Source organism: Hippoglossus stenolepis, chromosome 7 (assembly GCF_022539355.2).
Source record: "Hippoglossus stenolepis isolate QCI-W04-F060 chromosome 7, HSTE1.2, whole genome shotgun sequence".
NCBI classification, from domain to species: Eukaryota; Metazoa; Chordata; class Actinopteri; order Pleuronectiformes; family Pleuronectidae; genus Hippoglossus; species Hippoglossus stenolepis.
Window position 1 is genome coordinate 23,382,366 of NC_061489.1, and position 18,106 is coordinate 23,400,471.

General features: G+C 41.1%; 1 protein-coding gene across 10 annotated transcripts in view; it reads left to right on the top strand.

Annotated features, from left to right (window-relative positions):
* rapgef2b (Rap guanine nucleotide exchange factor 2b) overlaps positions 1-18,106 on the top strand; it is a 98,642-nt gene that overhangs the window by 20,412 nt on the left and 60,124 nt on the right. For all 10 annotated transcript variants that reach the window (XM_047340684.1, XM_035160611.2, XM_035160612.2 and 7 more), the window contains exons 2-4: positions 6,170-6,240; positions 8,574-8,630; positions 16,601-16,684. In XM_047340684.1, the coding sequence (XP_047196640.1) occupies positions 6,170-6,240; positions 8,574-8,630; positions 16,601-16,684 (212 nt within the window). The remainder of the gene's footprint in view (positions 1-6,169; positions 6,241-8,573; positions 8,631-16,600; positions 16,685-18,106) is intronic.

Consider the following 18,106-nt stretch of genomic DNA (forward strand, 5'->3'; position numbering starts at 1 on the left):
TCTGACTAACACAGCGGACAGAAGGAATGATAAGAATTTGCTAGATTTCACAATTTGCCAGCGAGACGTTACTCCGTGAAAACCCATTCGGACAAGTTCTTTACAATTTGCCCGGCGGCGCTGACAGAAGTACATATGCCTCCCAGTGGGCGGCCACCGTGGTTTCTCCCTCTCTCTCTCTCGCACTCTGCCTTTCTCTGTCCCCCTTTCTCTGATTTGGCTTGATAAGAATAGCTTCAGCTACATTTGGCAGAAAAACACTGGTTCCACACATACGAGAGAAAAATGGTCAACGATGAGCATTTGAGATTTTGATAATGAAAATAGTAATTTGATGCAGCCTTGAATACGTTTTTCTATAACATCTTGTTTTTGATGACTGCCTCATGACAACAAATAAATGATTAATTGTTGAATCTTTTAATCCATGAAAATATACTTTCTAGGGCTGTAACGATTGTGTATGGTTTGCATTTTTCACTTTCTGACATTTCATTGGCTTAACTATAAACCAATTTTTTTTTATTCTGATTAGCTGCAACCCCACAACAGTTATTCTGTATTTGCCTGAGCAGTGAGGACTATTGCACCAAATTTACCTCCTAATTTTTTCCTTAGCTGCATCAACAAATGTCATGACTGTATTGACACACACACACACACACACACACACACACACACACACACACACACACACACACACACACACACACACACACACACACACACACACACACACACACACACACACACACACACACACACAAAAGCTGGTTAGAACCAAAACTAAATCAAATGGGCGTGAGAAAGAAATCGAAGAGTATCATCGTGAAACAGGAACAATAAAGCTTCCTTTTAGGATGAAGAAGTCATTGTTCATGTTGCTGAGGAGGAAACAAAACATGGTTTTAATACCAGAGTAAAGGATCGTATTCGTTGGGACTTGCACAAACGTGCAGCGCTATAGGGTTAAACCTCAACTATTTACTCCAGCACCACAAATGTCACCATGAAATGCAACATGAAACTGTGAGGGACACAACAAGCACCAGGATATTCCTGCTCTTTGACCACAAAAACCTACAGTGCCTCATTAAACTACAAAGAAATGTAATATTCAAAAGGACGGATGAGACTGGGGGTGATAAATGATAAATTAGTTTTTAGGTGTTTTGCAGCTCAGCCACAAAATATACATGAGTCACACACGATGTATGATGTTAACATTTCTACATAGAAAGATACGATCATCAATTTCCTCAGTGAGGGCCGCTCCTGAAACATAATGTCTCTGGTCTTATGGTTTGACAACACTTTTATCATCAGTCATTCCTACAAAATCTAATAAATAACATCATCACCTGCAATTTGCTGCTTCTGTCCCTCAGTCTTGTGTTTGAGTTACTGCTCCAAAGCCGTGGCGCTCTAACTCATTCCTGTCCTATCTGACATTTTCAATGAATTGTGTGTCTATTTTGGGACGGTAGACAATGATGTCAACGTTACATGTCACACATTATCTTCAGCTCATGCCTCAGAAGCAAATCTGGTGTCTGAGCATCCATCAGACATCAGAAATGTCCTTCACCTCCCGACCCTACCTTTTGTTTACGTCCCCCGCAGTGTCCCATTGTTATTGAAAGGTTGCACACGCCCTTTCTTTTTGATGTGCGTCTGACATCGGCTGATAGACGCATGCGGAGGTCCGCTATCTGCACTCAGCCGCCGCTAAATGAATAAGTGGATTGACCATTTGTGCCGCAGTGAAAAGGCCTGAGCAGAAAAAAGCTTCCTATCAGACGAGCAGACGCTGTCGTGTCAAGAGATAAGAAAAGCAAAGGTGCTTTCAAACATGAGTTCAGGACGACCAGGGGCTGTAAAAGTAATTAAAACAAGCGCAACAATTACATTACTGACTAAAGCGATAGAAATAGAGGAATAATTTTCTTTCATATTGACAAAAAAGCTTGTTTCATCATTTTCATTCATTTATCAAGCAAAAATACTTCATTCTTTTGTCCCAGAGGTTTTAATAATTTTCACCATATTTATTTGATGGTAAACTGAATATCTTTGTGTTTTGGACTTTTTCTCTGACAAAACAAGTTGAATCTCACTGCTTCAGCTCATATACTTTGTATCTGCTATTCTGACATTTTCTAGACAAAGAAATGAATTAACATATTAAAATACACATTTGCAATCATAAAGCAAAATGGAACTGCAACTTAAACAACATATGATGTCCAAAAAGTATATTTTTACATTATAGGTTAAACAATTAAGTGGTTATTTAAGTAAAACCATGCACAGTTTGTACAGTACATTATACATTTAATAAATATTCAGATTCTATGTGACACCATCATGTTAAAAACCTGCAGATTTTATTAATTTTAAGTCTGTAAACTGGCCTTTTTGAAGTCGCTTCATGCAAATCCTTTTTATTGTCTCCTCCGTCTTCACGAACACAATGTGGGGAAAAAACAGCACAACTTCCTTGACCTCTGTTTGCCCATTCAACGCTGTGCCACTCAGCAGGCTGGCAACAGGCCCGACGCTGCACCCGCTCCCTCTGGGGCCCGAACAGAATGGGTAGAAAATGGAGGATGTCGTGGTCGGTTTAAGTGTGTCTGTGTGTGCACGTCTGTGTGTGTGTGTGTGTGTGTGTGTGTGTGTGTGTTTGTTTGTATGAATTTAGGCCCCAAACGGGGTAGACAAGGGCTGCTATTGTTTAATTTCTATTCTGGAAAGGAAATGCCTCCACTGGTTTGGCAGCATTGCCCTGCTACTCTCTGTCTGACAAATGAAGGTGCGAAGTGATGTCATGTTATTGTTGCACCAAGGAAATGACGGGGGGAAGTTGACAGTAAAAAAAAAAAGAGCTGTGATTAAAGTCTGTAACTGGTATGCAAGGAACGCCATGAGCAGTTTTGGGCAAGCAGCTTTGAAATCCCCCTGAGGATTTCTCTTATCAAGAACAGCATCTTGGTCTGTTTTTCCTCCAGCGTGGGGCCACCTGTGTTCCTGGAAGGATTCGTTTGGAAAAGGAAGGGGCAGGGATTAGATGGCGTTACTGGTGTTAGCTCAGAAGCCTGAGCTACTTCCCGAAAGTCCAAAAGCCAGCAGTTTTTTCTTTTGTCTTTTATCCAGCTACACACAATGAGCAGAATCTCAGATGCAGCCTTCATCAGCGTGCCCCAGTTTCAGCTGTACCCACTACTATTGGTCGGATCTCTCTCCTTCCTGTTTCTGCTCTGACTTTGTCCCTTTTTCTTCCCAAAGATGGGAATAAACATGAAGATGAGAGCGAACACGAAACACCTAAGTGGTGCTGAAAGCAGACATCAAACGCCCTCAGCTTTTGATCTCAGCACTGAGAGGAAAAGAAGCGTAAGAAATCATCTGTTAGAATAAATCCAACTAGGGTGTTTTTTATATTTTAATCGTTTGAAACGAAGCAAAAGAAAATGCAAGAGGTTGCTTTGGATTCAATGCTCTCATCTCTATGTCTTAAAACTTTTAATATGTCCTCTCTCCGTGCACTTTGTGGTGATTGTGTTTGGCGCCGTCTAAAAGAAGACCAGTAAGAAGAGAAAAAAAAAAGGGAGAAAATTAGACCGGGAAATGCAGGGCCCACCGAGTGGAAAAGATGGGGTCCTTTACATTCTTTCCATAGAGTCAATCTGAAATATTTGAGACTCAAGCCACAATTGATGGTTTTGCATATTTCTCCCTGTGAGGCTGCATTTGAGTGGCGCTGTTTTATTCACCCTGATGTCACTGTGGCATGGGGGGGGGAATTAAACCTACAACACCGCCACCTAGTGGTGCCTTTTGAGTCTGGGTTACTTAATACTTATTGCTTAGAGGTTAAAGGAAGTTCTTCCTCTTGTACAGTCAACAAATTGAACTCTCGGTGACTGTCAAAGGTTCCAACAGTGACATTCCTCCTGTTCTCTTCTAGTGTCTGTTTGAATTCTGTGACTTGATCCCAAATCACATTTATGATAAAGTCATATCTAGGGGTTAGATGAAAGGTTTTGGGTTATGAAAAAAAAGTTTTTGTTGCCTGATGTTTGTGCTGAGCAGCAATGAGGGAAGAAAGAAAGAGGAAAAAGGTGGTGATGAAAGAGGAAAGGTCCCGGTCATTGCCCTTTTGTGAGCACAGTTACATAAGTGGGGACGTTGCAGTTACATAGGTGGTTTGTGTTTTTCCCCACTAGGCCAACTCACCACCTCAGAGAAGGTGTCAGCGTGTGAGAGGTAAAAGAAAAAATATGTGGTGTTATGCACTAGTGGCATCATTTGTGCAAATTCAGCATATTAATTGCTGTAGAGACATATAGGGGAGTTAGAATATTTTAGAAATTAGTGAACCTGTCTTCTTCTTTCTACACAAAGTTAACTGTACACATGTTCTGTACATATCTTGCGCTTCAAACTGCCTAACTGGTCGACTTCATCATCACATTAAGGAAGGACTTATAATAGGTGTCCCAGTTTTCAATCCTCCACGAATCACGTGGACATTTTAAACTGCAGCTGAACGAGTCACGGCTGCAGTTTCTTGGTTCTCCAGTAGGCAGCAGTAGATGTTAGAACATAGCCTCTGCTAAGCTCCTGTTCAGTGTTTCACTGACCAACAACACTGAACATGAGGATGTGGTTAGTGACGATCTTGCTGTGTGATGTAACAGGGCCGGGCCCCCCCCCAGGACAATACAGTTTCCTTTCTAAGTCTATTTATTAAAGGCCCAACCCAAATAGAACAATAGTAATAATAGGGGTTTAGGCTTCTTCAAGGGGCCGACACTTGGGTGTGCAGATTCATAACATAGTTTTGATATTAATTCATAGCCTGTAGTAATGTGCTGCATATATTTGGACTTCACATTGTTCTGCTAACAGGTGGTGATGGTTCATTTAACCTTTTCCCACCTTTTGAGTTTGGTGTTTTTTTTGTTCATTGTATGTGATAGAAACCGTTGAATTTGAGTTTCACCTTATTAATGGGTGAAATATTCTGGATGTGTTATGCATTATTCGCTTCGTTGTTTCTTTTTGTTTCTCCAAGGTCATGAGTCATATCAGAAAGGTTGTCGGACAAAAAACAAGTTGGTTCTGTTATTGTTTTCTGCGTGTTTCCCATTCCTCAAACCCGTTTAAACGTATTACTGACGGACCTTCAACACTGACACTGTAACCACAGCTCATCCGCACATCTTGTGAAATCAAACCAGCACAAACCAAGTGTCATTCAGCAGTTTTGGTCAACAAATCACAAAACTTTCCCTGAGCGAACGATTGTTGCTCTGAGAAACACAACCCAAAGACAAGGTGGCCATTCTGCGTAGACCGAGTGTACCACAGAGAGTCTGTTGTGCCTCCGGTCCGCTGTCGCCACGTCTACCTCCAGTTGCCCGCCGACAAAGGGATCCCAGTAGCTGCAACCAGAACCGCAACACACACACACACTGTCAGCAGCCCAGTGTGTACCAACAGACAGTGGTGTAGCTGTGCGGGCTGCCAGCTCTCGGAGAGGGCCACTTTGTTTCACCTCTGACTTGGATTCAGGCCAAACAATCTGAGAGTGGCTCACTGAGTCACTTGATGAAGTCATTGAATGGGGAGTTTATAGTTGTGCGGCATAGTTACTTTATTTTATTTTTCTCTGCAATGTGCTTTATTGCGTTTTATTCCAATGTTCAGTCAAAACAAATCAGTGTCCTTTTTAAAATGTTTTCTGTGGTGGGAGAAGCAAGTGTGTCGCCTGCTGAATGAACAAGCAGTTATTCAAAGTGTCGATATTTGCATCTAACTTTCACTGAAAAGATTATGGTTATTTCTGGGATCTTTATCAAACTAAAATATTTTCTTATACTTTCATTTTTGCCAACAATATCTTACAACCTTGACAAGGATTAATACAAGTTTTGTGCCCTTATATTGATAGTACAGTTAATCTGATTGTTTTCTTGATTCCTAGATCACTATACCTCCTTTGCAGAAATAGAAAACAAATGGTGGCAGGATAATTTTCTGCCATTGATTAATTTACCAATCAAATTATCATATCCACTCTAATATGAGCCCCAGTGATTGTTTGAGTGTTTACTTCCTCACCTCTGCTCCTGTGTCTGATCACACGTTTGCTTTTCCTCCTCAGGACCTGGAGATCGTCTACTCGTACCTCCACGGGATGGAGGCCCTGTCCAACCTGCGAGAGCACCAGCTGAGGTGAGTGTCTGCACACGTTCCCGGCACTTAATTAACTCAAAGCTCGATATCCCCAATCGCACAAATTTAAAATGCAAATTAAAACACAGTGACAGCTCCTCAGTTATAGTCGGGGGGGGGGGAATTAACACGGAGACAAACACCAGTGGCATTTGTCTGCAGCTACTCGTCGCTATAACAACTTAAAGGTTGGAGTTGTTTTACTCTCTAAAAAGAAGATGTGGCGGATTTTAGTTCCCGTGTCAAAACTCTCGGGAGTTATCGTGCCAGCAGTCATTTATTTTGTATTCTTTAGTTTTTCCCTGACATTTTATACATTAAAAAAATAATTGAGAGCAAAATCAATAAAGAAATTAAGTGATTTTAGTTTGCAGCCCTAATTTCCCCAAAATGGTTTGGTATATTTATGTTGATTCAGGAAGGAAGTAAGGGAAAAAGCAGTTTAAAAACATAAATGACAAGACAATAAAAGTTTATTTTAGTATAACCTATATAAACCTTCAAACCTGCAATGGCGTTAACATCCTGTTCTGCCCCTCGTATGATTTTTACCTTCATCGCTCCTGTTACCACGTTGGCTTTTCCCGTCTTTTCTGTCTGGCGTGAACTATCCAAACAGTGCATGTCAGAAGTCTGTTCCCAGCATGCCTTGTGTGCATACATGTGGATTATACTGGCGAGGGAACAATGTAGCAGTACATGACCCGCGAGCTGGAACATTCCTCTGCGTGACCCCTCAGAGGCCTCCCACCCTGCAGTAACCCCCCCCACACCCCCACCTCCTCCTCCTCGCTGTTTGGATCCTGAAGAATGTCCCCGTGGTCACACAGACCAACCCACCACCACCACTGCTGCCAACTTTATCTGAGCGGTTGTGGTCTTTCCTATCTTTGAAAAAAAAGGAAAAAAGAAACTCCCAGCCAACCAGACATCGCACCAACCATGGGATTGTGTTATAGTTCATTCTTCTGCAGGAATGTGTTGTTTTTTCTTCTGTGGTTCTTGTTCACGGCGACTTGTTTTTTAGCAGCAGGATTGTTTTTCTGTACTTGTGCAGAGGGGGCTACAAGACGACAGCCGCCCCCAGCTACTTTTAAAGCCTCTTTTTGTTTTGATCAGCTACTGTTTATTGTAGTAGCCTGCCTGTAATGTTGAGGCTTTCTTGTCTCCTCTGGGAAAGCCTGATATGGGTGATTTCTTTTTTTTTCAGTCTTTATGTGGAGGAAAAGGGGGTTTGATTCCAAATATCAGAGAGTCCCCCATTACTGAAGAGTGTGTCTAATACATATAGTTTAAAAATAACGGCACTTGAAAAGATATTTCAAACTAAGAAAAGCATTTCACTAATAGGAGCTGTGGGAGCACAAAGTACGTCTGTGCATAAATTATGAAGGGAAAGTAATGCACAGTGTCCGCTTGATGAAATGTCTAATCCCTTTACATTGGCATGAGTAGCCTCGTGACTCGTCGGTTAATTGTCGAGATCCCAACACATAACTAACAGTCTCTGCTGCCCTTAAACACGGCACTAAACCATCAGCTGCCACAGTGGAGCGGCCTGACTTTAATTGGCCTGGATGCGTTCCAGGTGACGCAAGCGCAACCACCAGTGTGTCGCTAATTAAATTGAGATGTTTAGCACTTGTTCATCTCATTATTCAAATCAATCAATGTGTAATGGCCAATTGATTCTCTGTTATTTGAGTGTTAAATGCACATAAAAAGATAGACGACATAAAAAAGATGCTTGGGGATATAACTGTCGTATTTTTATCTAAAACTTAATCAGTAAACATAAAAAACAGAGGTTTCTTTCTAGTAAACGCACACAATCCGCAGATGGAATCCATTGTAGAAGCGGCAGAAGAAAAAAAACAACCTCCCCACTCAGCGGTCTACCCACTACATAATAGAATGAGTCACAATGAGCTCACTACTATGCTCCTGTTCTTAACATGGTGTCACCATTGTTCTCTCCATGTGTAGTACAACCTACTACTTTCCACTCAACCGTTTACAGCTACACTCTACTTCCATGTTTGTTTATCAGCAACAAGCTCAGTATGTGTCACTGAAATTTAGAAAATCATCAGTTGTATATTTTTTGCCTCAAGGTAAAAGATAATATTTCAACTCATTGGAGCGTGGATTTTCTGATTTACTTCATTTAGCAAAGCAAACCGTTTGTTTATCACGGCTACATTTTGATTCTATTCCTTTCTCTGTTTTGTCTGTTTTGTAATAATATTAATCAACCTTTTATTTAATTAAAGTTTGTATTTCCTCCTGTTGTTTTCTGACCATCACTCTCCCTCTCCGCTCTGTCCCTGCAGGATAATGTGTGAGACGGTTCGTTATGAGAGACACGAGGCCAACGAGGTGCTATACTAGTAAGTACCACAATGTCTGGTCGTGTGTGGGTGGGTGTGGTTGCCTGTGCGTAAATGGTTATTGAGGATATTTGGTGAAATTCTTGCGTCTCTACCAGCGTATGAAAGCAAAGAATAACTGTGAGCCGCCACTGTAAGAATGTTTAAATTCAGTTTGATCAAAACATACTGTGGAACGACCAATGAAAACACACGTCTTAATGAAGGTGAGTGTGTTTCAGTGTTACCAAACCCCTGAGGACAAAGAAGTGAGTCCCAGTCTAATTTCAGCTTGATTCTTTACGTCACTGTTTACTGAACTTAGAAAAGTAGCTTATAGCCCCTAAAACATTTCAGCCAACGGGTAGAAAACCAATTAGTTGTGATGTTTTAACGTTTCCTTCCTTTGAGCTACGTTTTGTGGAGGGTTAATATGATTGGGAAGCTGTTTCCAGAGAGCATGCAAGTGTCTTTGGATCCACGCTGAAAGGCTGCCACAACTGCATTAAGCAGAAAAACACACACAGTGTTTGACTGGTGTCACATGTTGACGTCTTCCAAACACCCATGGTGAGAATTAAGACAGTTAATTAACTCTATCGGCGTCTCAAGGAGCTGGAGAGGACACCTCGCCGTCCCCCCCTGCATCCTGATCCCCAGCATGTGTGTGTCTGTCCTCTGTGTGCGTGTGTGTGTGTGTGTGTAGTGTGAAGGGATGATGAGGAAGAGTCAACACCTCATTAGAAGCCCACTTGGCGGTGTGGGAGCTGATTAAACAATAGGAATGCAGATTAAGCAGTGGTCGCATAATAGACTCCAGTTCCTGCAAGATTCCCTCAGGCCCATCACACACGCACGCGCACACACATGCACACACACGCACACACACGCACACAGTATCAGGCCAACTTTACATTGACGCTAACCTACTCTATAATCATTATACATGTCAGAAATTGCTTCTAACGTCAGTAGAACCAATTACCAGTGGTGTTGTCATCACACTGTCGTAATATTTATCTATATTTATTTGTCAGACAACTTTGTGATCGTGAAGAGTAAGTCGATGGTCGTCTCAGTGCAGCAATGCAGGAGTGACGGGCAGAATTTATTAGCTGCGACTTAATCACTATGTTAGACTTGTGACATGTTACAACAGAAACAAACAGAAAGTAATATACTCGCACTAATAGGCTTTAGTTTTAAGATGCATCACTTATGCTTGATTTACATCTGGTGTCCACGATATTCTGATATTCCAAAGCCTCTAAAACGGAGACTTTAGAAATGGCTTCTGTCCTTATGTCAATTTGAAAATGTTTAAGTCTAGACGGACAGAAACTGACTCTTTGGAAATGGAATAAAAAATGCAGCAGTGTGGATGTAGCCAAAAACTCAGTAGATACGTTCATAGAGAGCAGACATTCACCAGCTGACGCTCAGTGGAGTTACCAGGTTGTTTGTCTCACACCAGATCTCAGCTGTGATGCACATGTTTTGTGTTTTCTGACAGAAAAAAAAGTCGAAGGACAAAAGATTTCCTACTCGGTGCAGAAATGTTTGATGAAAACCAAAACACTTGCAGATAATCTTACATGCATGCAGCGATTTCAATGGCTTCGTGTGGAAGCAGTCAAAGAGAAGAACATGACAACCTGCAATTTGCTTAATTTGACCCTCGGCAAAAGCACAGAGACACAGCAGGTCGTTTTCCTTTTTGGTTTATTGGTTCATTTAATTTGCACCAGTCTGTACAATTTGACAATTTTTTCTTCTTGGCACAACTGTTTGTTCGCATGAGTTTGTGTTCGTCTGCACAAGTGTTTGCGTGCTTGCATGTATTAACCTATAAAAGCCAGTCGCGGCTCCCCCCCCTGATAAGAGCTGGGTGTTAAACAGCAGTCGATCAGATTGAGTTGCCTCCTTTGCGGGATCCTAATCAGTCTCCTCTGAATATACAAGCTTCTAACTGCCTGTCTTCGTTTCCTCATCCGTTCGAGACAACGGCAGTAATCTGCCGGGGAATGGGGGCTTTAAAAGTCAATGGGGGAATTTAATGTGATCCTATCTCAATTAAGTTGTAAAAATTGTATGGGTTGTACATTGAGATGCTCGTGGAGAGAGGTAATTTCCTCAAGTCAAAGGGCACCTTCAAATTAAATATACTTTTAGTAAAATCCATAATGACATTTGTTAAGGGGAAAATGTCACCAGTTACCGTTTACACCATTTACAAACCATAAGTTAGTACAGATACTGAAGACAGTTAAAAATATTCAGATAGCATTGGCCGCTCAAAAGTGAATCTCACTATTTCCGCTCCAGATTTTATTTGAGTTGAAATTCTTGAATAAGCAAAGCAGATTCTACGTCGACTGGAGATGACAATGATTTATTGCTGAGCTGTGTTATATTACTTCCCTTGCTTATATCATGTGCTTATATGATTTAAGCAAGATAATATCCAGTAGGACATTTATCATAGAAATAAATCCTGTATGTATGTGTATTTATTGTTCTGCACAATGCTGGATAAAGCCACTGAGATTCATTTAAATATCAGAGTCAATGTTGCACACACTCAGCGCCTCACTCTGCCATATCCCTGACAGTTGGATGTCCTGGAGGATAATACTTTTTAAAAAGTACTCGTTTCTCCTGCTTGGGGCTGTAGATGGCTTGAGTGCAAACACAACATGCACAGATACAAACACACAGTTCCACTTAATATCTCATGACAACATCCCAGAGCCTGAGCCCTGTCAGGATTTACCACCCAGAGATTATAGTGCTAAAGCCGTCCTGAGATGGAGGCTGACCTGGCACATTTTATAGTGGCCGGTAAAGTGTTTGCTCGACCTTTCACCTCTCCCATGTCAGCCCTTTCAGTGCAGTACTTGGCTTTGACCTGAGCTACACTGGCTTGTATGTGTCCAGCTTGTAAACGCCCGAGCTTATACAACCATATTCACAAACGCTAATGTTATATTATATTGTTGGAGTGGTACAGTTGACTTCTTGGCTGTCTATGTTTGAACCATTGAATAAACAACGAAGCATTTAATCATTTGAATAGTTTTTGAAGCAAAAAAGCTTAAAATTCAGGTATCAGTCCACTTACCAAGCCAGATTTGATCAATCACAATGAAATCGGTTAAAAAGTAATATCTTGCAAGTTAAAGAAAGTGAAAAAATTATTCCTGGAGCTGCACTTTTGTCCAGATCTGCACCAAAACTTAACGGGTTCTCTCTTGAGCGCATGTCCCATCCTTCCACCAGGTTTCATGGAAATGCATTGTGTTAACCAGCCGATAAACAAACAAATAGACAAAGGCAAAAAACCTCCTTTCCAGAGGTAATGATTGTTATGCACATCGCCTCATGTAATGCAGTCCATGTTCTCCCTCTGTATTATTACGTATAATGAATGTGAAAGTCAGGCCACACATTGGAGGTTATGTCAGTTTTTAGCAGCTGAAGTGGAGGCACTTTGAATGCCACCTACATAGCACTTCATGAAAAACCAATTAATGCAAGCGGCTCCATCGACCAGTTGCATAATGTCACTTTATTACTTGTTATAATGGAAACAACAACTGAGTCTGAATACATTTGCCCTTTTATTTTTGTTCTAGGTGAACATGCTGTCATGATGTAATAAAATGTACCTTCACACGTCTGATTCTGCTTTGCTGTGTGACTGTCACACTGAAATCCAATTCTTACTGTCACAGTCAGAGAGCTATATGTGCTGATTGAAATAATTAAAACAGGAAGAATCACAATTTGCACGTCGGCACTGAGCTGTTTCGGTCAAACATTGATATTTTGACGGCGGTGTCCAAAAATCAGCAAACACAGTTCAATCAAACCGTTGCCTGAAGAGAAGAAAAGAGAAACAACGTAGAACAGTTCGATATTTTAACCCCCGGCCGTGGTTCAGAGGCAGTGACGACGCTCCAGTGCAGCTGTCGGAAACGTTGAGCTCCCCCCCACCCCCACCCCGTGCAGCTCCTGTACTCCCTATGAATCTGCTGGCCTTACAGACGAGGGGTCACAGCAGGGTAGACCAGGGAATTGATTGGATGAAATAACTGGAAAAAAATCACCACATCCCAAAGACCAGTCGGCTTTAATCACCACACACTCCATTACAGACGGTACAGTGTGGCACAGTCAATGGCAGAGAAGCAGTATAGTTAAATATATATATACTTCTTAGAAAGCAGTTTCAGAACAACCCTCTAGATATTTGGTTTTTAAATCGTGTAAATCCTAAACAGAATTGTAGTTGACATCAAGTCCCATCCCACACCATCACTACAGTTTTTTTTTTCTCAAGTTTTATTCTTCGAACCTTTAAAACGTGGTATGAATACTTTATTTCATAATGGCACCCACACCATTGTGGACTATTGAGAGTTTCATGGTGAAAGCTTCACCACAATAACAAATTTAAATGGTCCTATTTTTAGTTACTTGTTTATATTTTTGCCTCTGAATGTGATTCTCAGGAGACGCATTTCTTTTGTTATGAAATTCAATGTTTCCAAACAAAATGGCTGTTTAGTCCAGACATCTTCGCCCTTGTGTTTTGTTGACATTGGTTTATTTTACTCAGTGTAAAGGGCAACACAGACTTTGCTGCTGCATGTGCACAATCAGCCATATTTTATAATTTTTTTACTGCCTGTGTTAAAACCCACAATTATTCGGTTTTATAAGTGTATATGTAATATATACAGTAATTTTAAGACCAGGCTGAAACGGTTGAATCATTTAGGAAATTGACAGAAATCAAATTTAACAATCAAATAATCATTTTAGACATTTTTCTTAAGCAAAGATTCTACACATTATACAAAATACATGGATCTTATGGATTTTGGACACTAAATCACTCACCTTTTGACTCCTGATATGTTTCCGTATTATTCATAATTTGAAGGGCCAAAGGTTAATCACATAATCAGGAAAACATAGATTTTCAGATGAATCAATAGTAAAAATAACAAAAAGCCTGATTTGCAGAGAACAATGGACAGTAACTCATTGTACTTATGACTCACTGAGAGGATAATGAACAAACACGAGTTAAATAATCTAATTAGACCTACTTTAGTGTAATAGTACCTGGTGGAAGGTTTTCCAGGTTGTTTCTCTTGAGAATTGTGATGCATAATTTTCTGCAACATCAGTTTTTCGTTTCCATTTCCTTTTAAAATCAAACAGTTCATTTTCTAAGACTCATCCCGTGAAAGTCTTGATGCAATAATCACTTTTCCCCGGTCGTCTTCCTCCCTTCCGCCGTCTCCATGGCTCTCACATAACCTGATTCCCCACTGTTAAAGGCTTCCCAGTGGGGGTTTTGGTGGATGATGTTTAGTGTTTGACAATCGCTTCTAGTACGCGTGACCCAGTTCAGTCAAGCTGTCGCAGCGCATAAGAGTCTCCTATCTCCTACTTTTTTTTTTCGGGGTGTTGTATCTTCTCTTCTTCCTCCTCCTCCTCCTCCTCCTCCTCAGACTCTTCCTTTTGCTCGGCGCATCTGCTTGCCAGCAATTAATAATTCAGCGTTTCATTCGTCGTCGGTCGTCTCCGAAATGCAAAGAAGAGCCATGAAAGGAGGGAGCGAGTCTGGAGGGAGGAGGATGGGGACCAGGAGAGGGAAAAAGAGAGAAAGCGCGATGGTGTTGGACGGAACAAGGGAGATATTTTAGCTGTGTGTCAGTAGGGCGTGCTGTCTACAGCCTCATTAGCTGTGCGAGGAGAGGAGGAGGAGGAAGGCGGCCAGACTTTGTTCTCAATGATTAAAAAATAAACTCCGTCAGCGCAGTGGTGCTGGGTGTGGATGTATGCGTCTGTGTGGAGGATGGATGTAGAGTAAGTGCAGCCATCCTTTACCTTTCTGTAAGCAGAAAGCAATCCCGCCCTGCTGATGCCTGGCTGCTCATTGATTTTTCCTTCTCCCTCTGCTTTCAATTAAGAAATCTCACTCAGACCAGGTGATTCTGCGATTATCACACAAGCTGCTGCTTTATTTACACCAGAGCAGCTTCACCTGAATTCAGCTCGGTGCACAGACGCCCGTCTTCTCTGAGGTCACGTATTAAAGCTCCGACTGGTAAACACACAGAGATGCATTCAATTGAATCGTCTGGGTAGAGCCTTTAAGAGACATATCCGCAATGTGATATGATATGAAAACTTTATTTATTTGGTCGTATTTGTATTTTCTTTTACTCCCTGACTCAGTATTAGTATTGGTCCCCAGAAATCCATATCAGTCAGGATTTAATTGATATACTGTGCCCTCTGTTCCACTTGTTCTACTAAGCTTAGCTAACTAGCTTCTGGCTGCAGCATTAAATTCACAGAAATTAAATCATAATGTTATTAAAATGAAAATGAAAGCAGTTTTTCTTTACTGCCACAACTATTTTCCGTCCAGCGCAGCAGAAACTTCACTGTTCCTGTCAAATTTCCCAGCACTGTAGAAAGATGGTATCAGTGTTGCGTGTCATGAGGAAACTTCCTTCTTTGAGTTACTACTTCCATTTTACTGTCAGGGGGCCTTTTCGTTGAAGCCTTTGACCGACCATCGCCACCCAACACATTTTGTTTTAATTTCTTATCACAATAATCCACAAATTTTCTTAAATACTACCCAGAAAAACACTCACAGGGAAAATGTTATTTATCAAAGTCCAGGTTCGACAGAGACTCAAAACAAAAGTACCATAAACCAAGTGGGCACAACAACAGTTGATATTTGAACTGACCCGCACCATGTGTGCATAGGTTCCGTTTTGTCCTTTTGACGGCTTGCATCCAAATGAAAGGGACCGCATTAACCTTTTTATCCGTCGCCATGGCATTTGTTTACAGTGCCTTCGCAGTAGGTTAACATCTCTGATAATCCTGCGTGTACCAAGTGTTCAGTGAGATTCAGAGTATCTCAGCCTTGTGAGATTATCCCTCTGCTATCCATGAAGGCCCAAGGGTAAGCCAGATGAGCGTGGAAATGGAATTACTGCATTTAACAACTATGTTATCAACATGCTCTATTAACACTGACAGCCCCTATTTAAATACTGAAATGTATGCCTTTAGTTTATCTAAACAGAATTACCCTCTGGATGACCTCTGACTCTCCTTCACCATGTCTGTGAAATCACTCGTTAAGTCGTGTAAATCATAAAACCTGAAACAGTGCCGATGATTTAAATTAAACCTGCAGAAACGGTGCCTTGACGAGCGTTAATGTGTCTGCACTCGTGGGTGTTTGTTTACCCGTCATGTTGTACAGACTTGACAGGCAACTGCATCATCCAGGGGTCAGTCTGAGTTTACTTTGTCTGAGATGCCCAATTTCCTCGTCTGTGTGTTTGAGCAGGGCCATGGGTGTGGGTGGATGAGAGATTACGCCTTAGTTCATTCATAGTTCTCTCTCTCCTTCTCCCTAACACTCTGTCTCTCTCCTGTTTTCTTTCTGTCACTTTCTCCTTTTTTAATCTCAGTCCTTGGCACGATGAGCGCTCTTACATTGCAAATGCATTTAAACAGCAGCGTTACATAAACAGGTGGATGCAGCCAATGAAAATAGAGCAGAAATACTACATTTAATAGTGTGGAGCTGCCAGGCATATGGATTATTTTATGATTGATTAATCTGGGGGAGGATTTCCCAGATCAACAGGTTCATCACTTTGTTCTGTGAAATGTCAGAAAACAGTGAAACTTGTAAGTCGACCAACACACTAAAACCTAAAGGTGTTTAGTTTTCTATTGCACACAAAAGATATTCACTCTAACCACTTATCTAATTTGTTACTTGATTGATTTTACCATCCATTGCAATATATTTATTTCTTACTTCAATCTTTTTGTGACAGAGTCAAAATTGCCAATTGTCAATTTGTTTTGAACACCTTGCTGTATTATATTATTTCCTATTTTATCCTAAATGTCTGCCCTGTTTTTTCTTTCAGCCCTGACGACATTGGAAGCTGCTGGTACATCCTGTTGTCCGGCTCCGTCTTCATTAAGGAGTCCATGTTCCTGCCCAGAAGCAGGTAGGATTACTGTCAAGCTGCTTTGGGGTCAGGGTGCTGTTTGATGGCTTGAACTTGGTGCTAACATCTCTCCCTTCAAAGACTATTTGGAAAAAGAAGAACATGAACTTAAAGAAAGAGACAATCTTAAGTTATTCCGTCCAAAAAGTTAGTTTCCCATCCAACCAGCTCACTCTTTACCCAATGATTTAAACAGGACACACAATTTCTAGTAAAATCGGTTACAAAGGATTCATTTTTTTAAATCGAGCACGTGTTTGTCGGACTGCTCATGAAGGAAAGTTCTAAGCTGATTGCGGCCTTTTCTGTCTCAAAAAATCTATTTTATTTATGATGCCACTGAAGAAAAAAGCTGAGGAGCTGACCCCAGCTGCCAACTGCTGTTTCATGTCTTTCCAACTGCTGCACAAGATCTGAACGTTATGACTTGAACATTTGACAAATATTTGTCAGCAAGTTGATGCACATGCTTTCAATTTGCTCAGCCTGCTGGTACAGTCCAAAAAGTCCCGACGCTTCCCATACACCGTCCACAGTGTGGTCGCTTCTCTGAGCTGAGAAATGGATTCTGGGACGGTGCCTTGCATTGGTTTTCTGTTAGAAAACCAGAGGTGGTGTGATACCTTAATTCTCTAATCTGTCCTATATTACGCGCACACACACACACACACACTTGTAAACTGGAATGGCACCAGTAGAGCCAATAACATGGCCAAGACTCAACAGTCCAAATTCATGAAGATGTCAAAAAACACCCCATCTCGCAATGATAAAGAAAAACAAACCTCCTGGATCTGCCACTTTATACACATGTACACCGAAGATGAATGTGTTCTTTCTTGGCCAATGTCCTTTCCTTTCTCCAAGTTTTATGGAAATCCATTCAGTCATTTTTGCACAATCTTGCTAACAAACACACAGGGGTGAAAACAAAATCTTCTTGGCGGAGGTAGCAATGTCACGAGTGAACAAAACCCAGACATAAAGCCACAAATACCTGCAGCTGCAGACAAACAAAGCATTCAGGGACAATCTTACATAAACGTTTTTGTTGCCATAACTAGCCACAAAATGCTCCCCACTAGCCAACATGGTCTCAACAGTACACTGTTACACACAGGCCTCAACAAGCTTCTCTCCTGATCAGCAGATTTAAATATGAAACTAAACAACCCTTTAGTTCCAGACTGTAAAAAACTATCAAGTAACAAAAATACAGATTATATAAATAGCAAAGGAAATGTGCACATCCCACAGAAACAGTCCAGAAGATAAAGGGGAATTAAAACCAGTATGTACCTGTTACACAACAGATAATTGTTCTTCATAGACAAATATTAAAACCACATTAATAAGCATTTACTCGCGTATAAAATTATGTTATAACCACTTTAAGAAGTGAGGGAAAACAACTGTTGGACT